Here is an 11726-nt window from a genome sequence, read left to right as displayed (position 1 = left end):
TTCTGGTGCTTAGTGTCTTCAGGAATTAAGAGGATTCTTCTGGTGCTTAGTGTCCTGAGGATTTGGAAGCTCCTAGTGATTAGTGTATCGAGGATTTGGAAATTTCCGGTGCTTAATGTCTTCAGGAATTAGGAGGATTCTTCTGGTGCTTAGTGTATTGAGGATTTGGAAGCTTCTAGTGATTAGTGTCTTCGGTATTAGGAATCTTATAGTGCTTACTCTCTTCAAGATTTACTCATAAAGGTATAAGGAACCTTCAATGTGTAGGATCTCAAACAAGTACACTGATTCGTGATTACTACGCATATGTGAACTAATAAACAGATACGTAAATGTTTGTGTCTCGTATACAAACAAGCGTAATCTATCTGGCCTACATAATTCATATCTGCGCGAAGGGCTCTCCCATAAAAACGGTTGTACTACAAAACCCACATATGATTCAAAACCTATTATATCCACCTGTACGAACCAGCAATCACGTTAAGAATTTTCCAGAAACTGTTGAAGAACGTTTTCCCAGCATACTTCTACTATCGTATCGCACGTGCGACCAGACAGCATTTTATCTCAAGCGTGCGCTTCTTTGGCAAACTATATCTACACGATCCAGTCAGTTGGATTTCAAGAATGCAGCCACGACCGCGATCTGCAATTTCCATGAAGACAATAGACGTCGGAACCCAGTCATATACGGGACTTCGTGGAAAATAGCATCGGGGTTAATCGACGGTTCTTTATACGCTCCTCGAGAAACGGTGTTGCCAACGACTAATTAGCATCGTGTTCTTGCCCGTGAACCCACTCCCCCTTCCCTCTCTACTGTCACTAATTGCGAATAATACTTAGCGTCGCGAAACTGTTTGCCTCTCACCGCCGAGTGCGTCATGCGAGCAAACACGGATTTTCTAATCTTACAATAATGACTTCGTATCCGATGATTGTAATCGATAAGAAGCATCGTATTGCATTTTCTTTTTCGCCAGTATCTCGCGAACAGTTGAGTCTGTGATTATTTAATTTGATAATGTAGAAGTTGAGAAACGTACTAGCGTGGCTAGTGTAAAAAGTCCACGAACGGAAAACGAGACAAGGGGATTCGAACTCAGGACCTCGGGATTTGCAGTCGAACGCTTTAGCTACTGAGCTATCGTCGTGGTCTACGACATGCGTTCTCATTTTGCTATTTATTGTTCGTGTTAACAAGGAGCAAATGATACGAACCAAACGTCTAAAAATGTAAATATAAGTGTGTGATTGTTCACAACAATTATAACGTTGTATGAAATAAATATTCTGGAAAAATGAACATGTAATATACATGGAAATATACATGTATGTATTTCAATTCGAAAGAGCGTTTAACAAATATCAGGAAGCAAAGTAATTAAAATTGGACATGTTTCATTCGGACGATATTATAGAATCGATACAATTAAATATTGAAAAAATATCAGAAAGCGGAGCGATTAATATTTGTTACATTTCACACCAATAATATGTATAAATATTTAAAATTAGTCATAGTATTCGATGTTAAAAAATATCAGGAATAAAATCAATTAAATTTCCCATATTTCACGCTCTAACAATTTCCCCCACACAACTGCAAGTTTAGCCAACTTTCCAGCGTAAAAAAAAAATGGTGTCTTCGACGCGGTTCCTTCGCGATTAAAAAAACAAATATGGTCTTCAGCGCGGGCATTTCGTCGCGTACATTTACGCCCAGCTATTAATCGATTCCGTGGGCCGCGAGTCAAGTGGCTTATATAAAAGGCGTAACGATCGTTTCATAAATAAATCGCTTAACGCAACTCACCAAGTTGACATAATAATTGAAATCCTGAAAGTACTCGTCGATCACGTTCCACATGGGAATGTTGAGGATCTCCATGATCAGGTGGGACAACGGCAAGCGGGCGTGGAGCTCCTTCGGAATCGCAGGTGCGAAAAAAGACTGGATCGCGGGAAAATGCAGCGCGATACTAAACTTGCAATAGACGCGTTATCAACGTTATCAGCGGCTCGATAAACGGGAACGGATTGGGAAAAAAGATGCTCGGCGCGATACTTTCGCGTCTTATCGATTGGCGGACATAGTTAGTTATTTAGCTCGTTGGAGTGCATAGTCCTGTAATGAACTTTAACACTTACGTCTCTATTCTTACAATTATTATGCTATCGATTTTTCTCACGTTTCGTATGCAAATAAAATTTTTGTAAATGAAACGATGAAGTAGGAAAGTGGGTGGCTATCATAGATCTAGACAACGAGGGGTGGAATATTTATAAACAGTGGGTATAAAGATTGTTTCTCTGTTTTTTTAATTAAATTTAATTTAATTTAATTGCTGGCATTTAATCAGCACCGTGGCGATAAAGCTAACAATGGGGTATTTTTTGATATCCTCGATAGTCTCTGACATCAAACCTTTCTACACAAGTGAAAGTAAGACAAAAATGTTGTACATTCGATAAGAAATTGTTCTTGGAAACCAGGGCACCAATAAAATGCCATATCTCATAACGGATAAGAATACATAAAGTACCATTTCAACAAATTAATCCGTTCCTTAAATCTCTCCAATCACTTTATGTTCCCCTTCGTTCCAAATAACTTTCATAAAAACATTTGTTCGATACCCTCGATCCCCACATGAAATATGTAATCTCTTAAATAATATTAACGATTTAATAACAATGAATATTTAATTTTAACCCTTCCGCTTGAAACGAAACACCCTCCACGGTTAATACCAAAAATCCTTCTTTTCCATTGAAAATTAAAAATCCCCAAAAATCTCAGCCAGTAATTCCTTTGAATTCCTTCGATTCGATCCGTTTAATTTTTCGCGTCACAGAGGTCTGCCAACTTCCGAGTTAATTTTCACGCGAGGCGTTCGCAAATAACGAGACAGACGCGTTCGTTCGAGTTTCGTGGAAAAGATTTTCTAGCCGGATAAACGAGCACGGATTGTTCACGCATGCAAATAAGCGGGGCGCGCTAAATAGCGTGAGCGAATCGTGCTCGATTAAACGATACGAGACTACATACGTCACGATGACTTAATTTGCGGGGCTGTCGCGCTCGAAAATACCAAGAAGTCAACTGGTTGGAGCTCGTCGACCCAGGGAAACGCAAGAGCGATTCCATCGTGGGTAATTTTTAGGGAATTTCTTAGGGGGTAGGCCTATCTGAGAGAATTCGAAACATGCATCTTTGAGAATTTTTTGAAGAGGAACTGATGCGCTCAAAAATACCAAGAAGTCATCTGGAGGAGCTCGTCGACCCAGGGAAACGCAAGAGCGATTCCATCGTGGGTAATTTTTAGGGAATTTCTTAGGGGGTAGGCCTATCTGAGAGAATTCGAAACATACATCTTTGAGAATTTTTTGAAGAGAAAATGTTGGGATTCGTTTTGCAAAGTTTGTCTATTGTAATAAGCATATTCCGACGAAGCTCGAGTAATTTTTGCATACAGAAATAGTGAAAACTGCGACAGATACCAGTTTTTTAAAAGTTTCTGGGTAAGTACGGTGGGTGTAGAAAGTATTCGTACACCGATCAATTTCCAAAAAAAACTATGTAAAATCGTGATGTATTAACTTATTTTTTATAAACAATCTATCTATTCTAGAGACTTCCGAGAATATGTAAAATATCATTGATTATAAAAAAAAGAAGTTAAGAAACTATAATTTCCCCGGAATTTTTTGGTGAAATTGATCGGTGTACGAGTACATTCGACACCCACTGTATATCGGTTTAATCGAAAGGGGTATTGAGTATCGCTTTGAAGCTTCAGCTCTTTGAAAAGGAATCGCGATAGGTTAGCGAACACACTCCGTAGACGCGGGAGCTCTGTGTCGGGGTCAGACTTCTCTCTCCTTCGCTTTTATCCTGAGAACTGGTTTCGCCTGGCGTCGCATTGCGCTCCGTCCCCGCCCCTGGCCTGTGCGCGACTCCGTACGTTTGTCGTTGAGCGTTCTACTCCCTTGGAAATCACGATTGAATTACCGTAGCCGAGAAAAAGAGCCGCGTTTCATTGTTTGCGCTCGTTGCGTTAACGAATCTGGACTAGGCCACCGTGAAACCGAGCGTTGGCCTTAATGCGGCGAATAGCCCTTTGCTTTCTTAATTTGCTAAACGCGACGCGCGCGACGACACTCGCGATTCGGCTGGACCTAGCTTAATACGGAACATTTTGGAGCGAAACTTTTCTTCGTGGTAGATCTCAGAGAACCCTACAACAAACGTATAGAAAGTTTTCCCGTGAAGTGGAAACCCGATTTATAAAAAAATGAAAGAACGAGGTTTTTGAGAATTCGCAAGAGATCGACTTTGGGGTCGGAATATATGAGATTTAATATAAAAATTGTATTTCACTTCCGCGGTTTAACTGAAGCATATTTCATCGTATAACATATAGGGGTTGCGTCCATTATTTATGAGAAAACATATTCCGAAAGGAAAGAAGAGAAATATGGTTTGAAAAAACTGGTCCTCGAGAAATATTGATTTCTTCAAATATTTTCCTAAAGAATTACTTTCTATTTTTACAAGCAATTTTCAATTTCTTCCTAGGGTCTCATGGAATATTAAAACACGTTAGATTATATATTTAAAATTCTTGCAATACCCCTTACGTTTTCAGAAATATCATCAAGGATATAAATACTGGGTTGTCTGGAAAGTCCATGCCGATTTTTAGTAGGCGGTACAGGTCTGTATATATCAGAATGAATGAAAACAAGTCAAATGTGTATATTCCTTAACAGGTGGAAAAGTTTTGGAACAAAATGGTGCGTATATAATTCTATAAACATACATCAAAATTCAAATATGCCTTTGAATTATTCTTAAAAATAGGCACGAACTTTCCGGACAACCCAATAGATACCAAGAATTATTTCAAAGAGGTGCCTTCCACTCTTGAAACTATTCCTAGACCAAAATGAAAGAGTCCTGTGATCAGGTCCACCCTGAACTTTCTTTCCTCAAAAATTCAAATTTTTCAACGCATTCCAATTGCCTAATTTCCCTCGTTAGAAGAATCCAGAATTCCAGAATTCCCGTTCTGGAATCCAGAATCTCGATACAGCTCACTCGTTCGCGCCTCTCTTTCCGGATTCCGAGCACCCGTGTCGCGTTTCGTATGCAAAAATCCATCCTCTTCCAGCGATTCGCGTCAAATTGCGGGCCGATCGTCGCAGTCCACGGAATTCTAGAAAGTAAAGGAACTCGCGCGGCCTGGCAGGGGCGTGGAGCGTTTCAAGCTCGAGTAAATGTATAACTTCGGGTTACGTAAGCAAGCGCGTGTACATGCAACGTATTGTTTTCCGTTCTGTTCTCCGGGGTCTCGTCTCGAGTGTTCGCCTGTACTTTGCACACTGTCATCATGGCGATTTTCTCGTCCTTAAACCACGCAGAGCGAACGACCACGCTCTGGTTCGACGCGCGTTGTGTACTCGCTAAGTTTATTATTGTTGCGCATGGGCGATAGCGAGTTTACGGTAACCCTTTTGGAATTTATGGTTCTGGCGCGCAGTACTTGGTACTGGGCGCAAATCGACCACGAGAAATTATGGTTAGTGGCACTTTAGTTGGGCTGGATGTTTGTACGATTTATTTATATTTTGGCGTTTTATCTGTTGGGGGAAATGAATGTTTATTTTATACGGATTGGGTCAGTAAGTACCGACATATGTCTAAAATTAATGATGTTTGGGGTTGGTAGTATTTACGTACTTCAATATTTTAGATGTAAATGCTACATGTAAATTTCTATTGTCATAGATAACATGTTAATTCGGAATTAAATTAACCCTTAGGAATTTAAAAGAAACTTTCATACTCATTGTACACAGTACATTGAAATACCTAGCTCTATATTTTGCCCTCGTGATCCTAAATGCTGATTCTGGTACAATTTTCAATATCAACACTAATTAATTGCTCCTTCTAATTGATACAACTACTGCTAACACCAAAAATAAAGAAGCACCCGTGAAAGGTAGCTGAGATTTTAGCAAGGATCTGACGTCACCAAGAAGAAAGGAACCAACGAGGATAAGAATCGCGCGTACAAATGTTCCCGACGTGTTCCAGTTTTTGATCGTTGAGTCAACCGTGTTCCCTTGGTTCCAAGGTAGCGACAAAGGTGACTCGTCCACCTACACGTTCCTCGAATTTTTTAAACACCGAGTGTGTCGACCAAGAAAGACTTACATAAATACTCGTACATCCCTGAGCCGCGTCAATGCCACGACATATCGCGAGCAGCCGATAAAATGCAATTAGACTTATTAGAATAGAACCGAAGGTCAACGATTAGCGGTTTTCGATACGGAAAAAAGTGATCGGGCCTTTAGGGTTTTCCGAGCTTTTCCTGGTGAACAAAAAGAGTATATAAGACCTCATAGAAATTACTGGAGACACAAAGCCTAATCCGGACTATGGCAGACCTGTGAGATTTCGCGTAAAGATGTCGGACTTGAAGAAAACAATGTGGAAGACTTAGTAGCCGGAAGGATTCGAACAGAAGAGCTCTAAGTTGCAAGCTTTGATACAGACGACGCCAGGGCAACTACAATCCTTCGCAGAGAAATTTGAACTTGAAGAATCCGATACACAGAATCCTGAGGACCTCGTGAGAACCATTCTTAATAATCAAGGACTCCCAGAATCTGAGATAGGTCGCTATAGTTGAGGACCCGCATGTTTCGAGGTAGATGAAACACTTGAAGATGGGATGTTCTTGAAGAACAAGGATTTTTGGTGGGTCTTGAAGGTTCTGAGGACATTGGAGATTTCTGGGATGGAGGATTCCCGTACTGGAGGATTTGAAAAGGCTAGAGATGATAGTGTGATAGGGGAGTCCTTGAGATGTTGGGTGCTTTTGCAGATCCCAGGCTGAAAAGTAATCCTGGAGACTGTATCATAGGTCTCAGAGGTTTCAGTATAACTCTACTACTCTATTACATTTTACAAATTTCAATCTCTATTCAAGGATCTCTCATTCTTCTCTTTTCTAAAGTCGCTATCAAATTAATCTTCTCTCAACATTAACATTATCGCAATGGAAAATTAATTTCAATAATAAATAACTACACTCCCCTTCCTTCCAATTACAAAGCTACAATTGTACCTATAACAGGTATGCTTCTCTAACAAAAGGAAAACCGAATCGTCTCACCATCTTTCCAGGTACATCCTCGCTCCCGAGTTTGCTTAACTGATGCTCTAGACTCGAACGTGTGATTTGTAGGGAAATATCAATGGGATTTAAGAGCGCCATTGAGAGCTGGCAACGTATCCTTCAGCTGCGAGCAATTCGCTCGAAACTGTTCAATTATCGCCACTTGAGCCAACTCCGAAGCGGCTAGCAAACTTTTTACTTTCTGGTGGCGCCCGTTAAAGGGATCATTGCTTGCTTTCAGCAGCTTGTAAAACGTGCCAACAATTTACGTCGCGAAGACTTGTCGCTTAATTCGTAAGTGGACCGAAAATTGCCCTCAAACATGTTCAGTTACATAGACATGGACCACTGGAACATTAGTAGACAACACGATTCCTTCGATCCACTTAAAAGATGTATTTTTCGATGTTTTTCTAAGGACGTGTTAATCACTTTTATTTGGGGGGAGGAGAGAGACTATTTAGAATGGATCAGAAAAGGTTGCATGTATGTGAATTTTTCGAGGAGAAATGAAAAATTTTCTGATAACAAGGTTTGTGGTACTCGAAAGAACATTTCTTATTCCATGTGCCCCAATTTTTGTATTTGAAAACGTCTTTAACTTTGTTAATATTAAATACTTTTAAACACAAAAATTGCGACACATGCACTAAGAAACGTTCTTTCGAATACCTTGAAACTTGTTACCAGAAAATTTTTCGTTCGTTCTGAAAAAATTCATATATACATATATTCATATACATATACATACATATACACATATATACATATGTATGTATATTCCTTTTTTTATCATGGACAGTGGCAAGAGTAAAAGACACCAGTTTCTTGATTTCCACAAATACACAGTACCCTAGAAAACGCAAGTTCGAAAGTCCCCATCACGAGAATGCGAATATCAACTTTCTCAGTCCGGATTTACCAGGCAACTTCCTTAAACAGCAAACGGGGGAAAAAGTGAACAATCACGATCGCGAGTGGTTACTAAAATTGCCCTGTCGTCGGGTACACGCTGTCGCGAGCCACTTCGCGCCATTTTTACATCGGAGTTACTCGGTCACGGGCTTGCTCGCGCGAATGACCATTTAAAGAACTGTTCCCGATATTCCCAGCACGGAGTTGCGATTAATTCATGTCTCGTGTGAGATCAGGCGAGGGGCTCAATTTGACTTCGGTATGAAATACGTGCCATACATGGTAATAACAATGTATCGAGCGTGGAAAATAATTCCCTGCCTTCACGTTCTATCGATTGTGATTATAGTTTGAAGTACAGTATTGTCGCGAAATAAGCAACTCGCTATCCTCACGTTTTTGTTTGAAGTCGCTCGCCGAGTGAGAGGTCCGAAAAGAATTCGATTTTACTAGTGCTAAAATGAGGAAGCATGTTATGTTCTATTCTTCTCCAAAGAATAATGATGGACATTAGGATGAATCTATATGCATACGTTCAATTCTATAAGTATTCTGTAGCCTCCTATGTCTATTGAACAGATTTATCTAACAATTAAATGACAGGTTTGATGATTGCAAATAAATGTTTCATTATGAATACATGAACATGAATACATGAACATGAATACATGAACAAACTTTATATATGTTTATAGCGAAGGATTTATTTGTAAACATCAAACTACCCTTTTAACTTAGACAAATTTAGGAGTACGAATATTTATGGGACTGATCGTACATACAAGTCTTAACCTGATGGACGTTACAACTCATCAACTATACCAGGGCTTCTTAAACATATCAACTATCAACTATACTAGCTTAACGACATCTTGGAGTCGCGAGATTTGAATGTAAAATATTTAATATTCTCTTTGATTTATGTTATTGCGAAAAATGCAGTTTCGATGAAAAATAGGGTACATCATTTTTGTATGCTTTTAAACAAATTTTAAAACTATATTTTCTCATAGATATATGTTATTACCTAACCAATAAATAATCACAAAACATTTACACATCTTTATTTTATATTTTGTGGGTTGCGAAAAAAATCATCCTAAAGCCCTGATCCGATACGAAGTTCGCTAGCCCCTTTTTCCTTATTATTTTTCTAACAGATTACAATTGTACTTGGCAATTGTTGCATGTAAAAGTTATGTTTCTATCGCTATTTTTTTTTTTTTTTTATTCGTAGTTTAAACCTGCTAGACTCGAGTTCGCGCCTCGAAATGGAAAGTGAAAGCGGAAACGAATTACAGCGAAAAGCAACCGCCACGAGGAAGTCGTTGATCGAATGCTCGAGCGGTTCGCGATTAAAAAAACAAAATTGGTCGTCCAGCAACATTTCTCGAGAGGCTCGAGCCGACCGAACTGCTTCGTCGAGCGTGACGAATAAACGACATGGGCTAAAGAAGTTCTCGAAGCGTTCCTCGCGAACATCCGCGAATAACCAACAGTGGCAACTAATTACATCGGTAATTGATCCGTATCGTTAACCTTGATCGCGTTAGGTCTCACTTTCGCTCGTGTTGTAAATCAAATCACGCGTGAATCGAGTGGCGTGTAACACGATCGAGAACCGTGCAGAAGAATCGATTGATCGATAGCTACCGTCTCGAAACCATCATGACGTTAATAACGAGCGAACGTGCGACCAACGTCGAGATCGATTGCTTGCTCGTGGATGCGAGGAACAATTTTGTGGGACAAAGTAGAAGGAAGTTTCCACTTTAATAGTTAGTGTGAACTTTGGTTTCCTTGTATACAAAATTCAGACATTCAAAAGTGTTCGAAACGATAACTATTCAGGGATGAATATAGGGAAAATAATTAACACGTTGATCGCCACGTCACACAGTGCGGCGAATGATAGGCAAACGTGGACAAAAATAATATTTCTATTTTTTTTTTTACTTGTTCGTGCTTGGTAACATAGAAAATGGATTTAGATAAACATTTGTGGCTAAAACATTTTCACTGAAATGTTTACATAAATAAATATGACATTTTTTTATTAATTCTGGTAGCAAAAAGAACGAAACTGTACGTGGCTGTTTAATAGCTCATCAATAATCAGTTTATATCGACGTGTAAAATAAATGAAATATAATCTAGGTAACAAAATAAAATGCTAGATTGTACTCTAGCAAATTCATCATTTTTCGATTTTTGTCCATTAATCGACGCACCGTGCGTCACCCAGAAATGGGTGACAGGACTTTTCATTAAGGAACTTGAAAAGTAATTCCAAAGGTGAGACAATAACGAAAATAATTCTGGTTAAGTGTCGTGTACTTGGTGACGTTAAAAAATTAAATACTGCGACAAATGTTGAATTATTTAATCTTCGATAGTCTCGTGACAATATTTAATTTTGCGGACATTTTCACGAGTTTTAGCTTGGCATCCGACGTGTTAATTACAATTTGAAGGAGTCTAATATTTTCTAGTGGCTAACAATCTAACGTTCGAATTTATTTATTCTTAGATACTATAGTTAGCTGAAGTTACCCAAATATACCTACACAATGGCCTTCGCCTCCCCCGTCTGGATTTCACCGGTACCGCGTACTCCAATTTTGGTTATGAATGTTCAGATGTAATAACTACAATTCGAAAGTAGAACACCTTGAACCCCATAGTCGCGAGTGCCTGACTCGCGCAGAACTAGTTTCAGCCTGGACGTAAAATGGGATAAAACGGTCCAAGTTTCAATTTGCGACAGAGTCTGCATCCAATTGCGATATATTCAAACGCTGTTCCCGTTATCCTATAAGTGCAAACGATTAAATACAAATTACGACGCGAAGTGATTCAATAATGATCACTTCGCGGATTATTTTGAGTTGTGTTACGAACCGTGTCGCGAATCTCAACAATGTCCAAACAGTTTATCAACGCTGTGCAAAGCAGAGATAGTAATTGAATCACGTCGCGCTTCGTGACTAACACAGGCACAAAGCACGTCGTGCCGCGTGAACATTGACCTATACCAAACGATAACTGGAAAATTAAACAGCCGTTGTATGACAATTCCAGCTAACATGATCCATCAATAGAGAATTTGGGGAACTGGTGCTTGAGGAGATTCATCTTCGAATGAACGACACTGCATTCCAATAACAAATGACCTAAGACGTTTTACGAAGTAATTCAAATGAATTTCAGCTGGCCATTTTCAATATTTATTTATTTATGATTAATTTTATTTAATTGTTTAATTTCAGTTTATTATCTATTTGATTTAATTGCTTATGGTCTAATTATTATTTAGTTAATTCGATTATCTAATTTCACTTGATTATTCATTTCATTCAATTTATTATTAGCAGAGCAATTCTCGATAAAACCTTAACAATAATTAATATTCATTTCCTTTTATACTTGAATGCTTAGAGTATTATTGTTCTCCAAAAACTATTTGCTCTGACTGGACTGTTATAATACATTTTGAATGTATCGAAGATCCTATCATTGAGTATCCTATTATCAGAAAAATTACATTTATCTTCTTCTCGTCTAATATTTAAAAACATTTCCCACAAGGCCTTGAAAGTATCCTAAATATCT

The 11726-nt window shown here is 38.8% G+C and overlaps 1 protein-coding gene across 2 annotated transcripts in view; it reads right to left on the bottom strand.

Moving 5' to 3' along the window:
* The window catches only part of LOC128874481 (plastin-1), a 41994-nt gene that overhangs the window by 7663 nt on the left and 22605 nt on the right, over positions 1–11726 (bottom strand). The window contains exon 1 of one of the 2 annotated variants that reach the window (XM_054119319.1): positions 1820–1997. The exons of the other annotated variant lie outside the window; for it this stretch is intronic. Coding sequence (XP_053975294.1) covers positions 1820–1894 — 75 coding nt within the window. The 5' untranslated portion in view covers positions 1895–1997. Of the gene's footprint in view, positions 1–1819; positions 1998–11726 lie in introns of those variants that run through there. 2 annotated transcript variants of the gene reach the window in all.

This window comes from Hylaeus volcanicus, chromosome 3, assembly GCF_026283585.1.
Source record: "Hylaeus volcanicus isolate JK05 chromosome 3, UHH_iyHylVolc1.0_haploid, whole genome shotgun sequence".
Lineage (NCBI taxonomy): Eukaryota > Metazoa > Arthropoda > Insecta > Hymenoptera > Colletidae > Hylaeus > Hylaeus volcanicus.
This window is presented reverse-complemented; position numbering and strand designations above follow the sequence as displayed.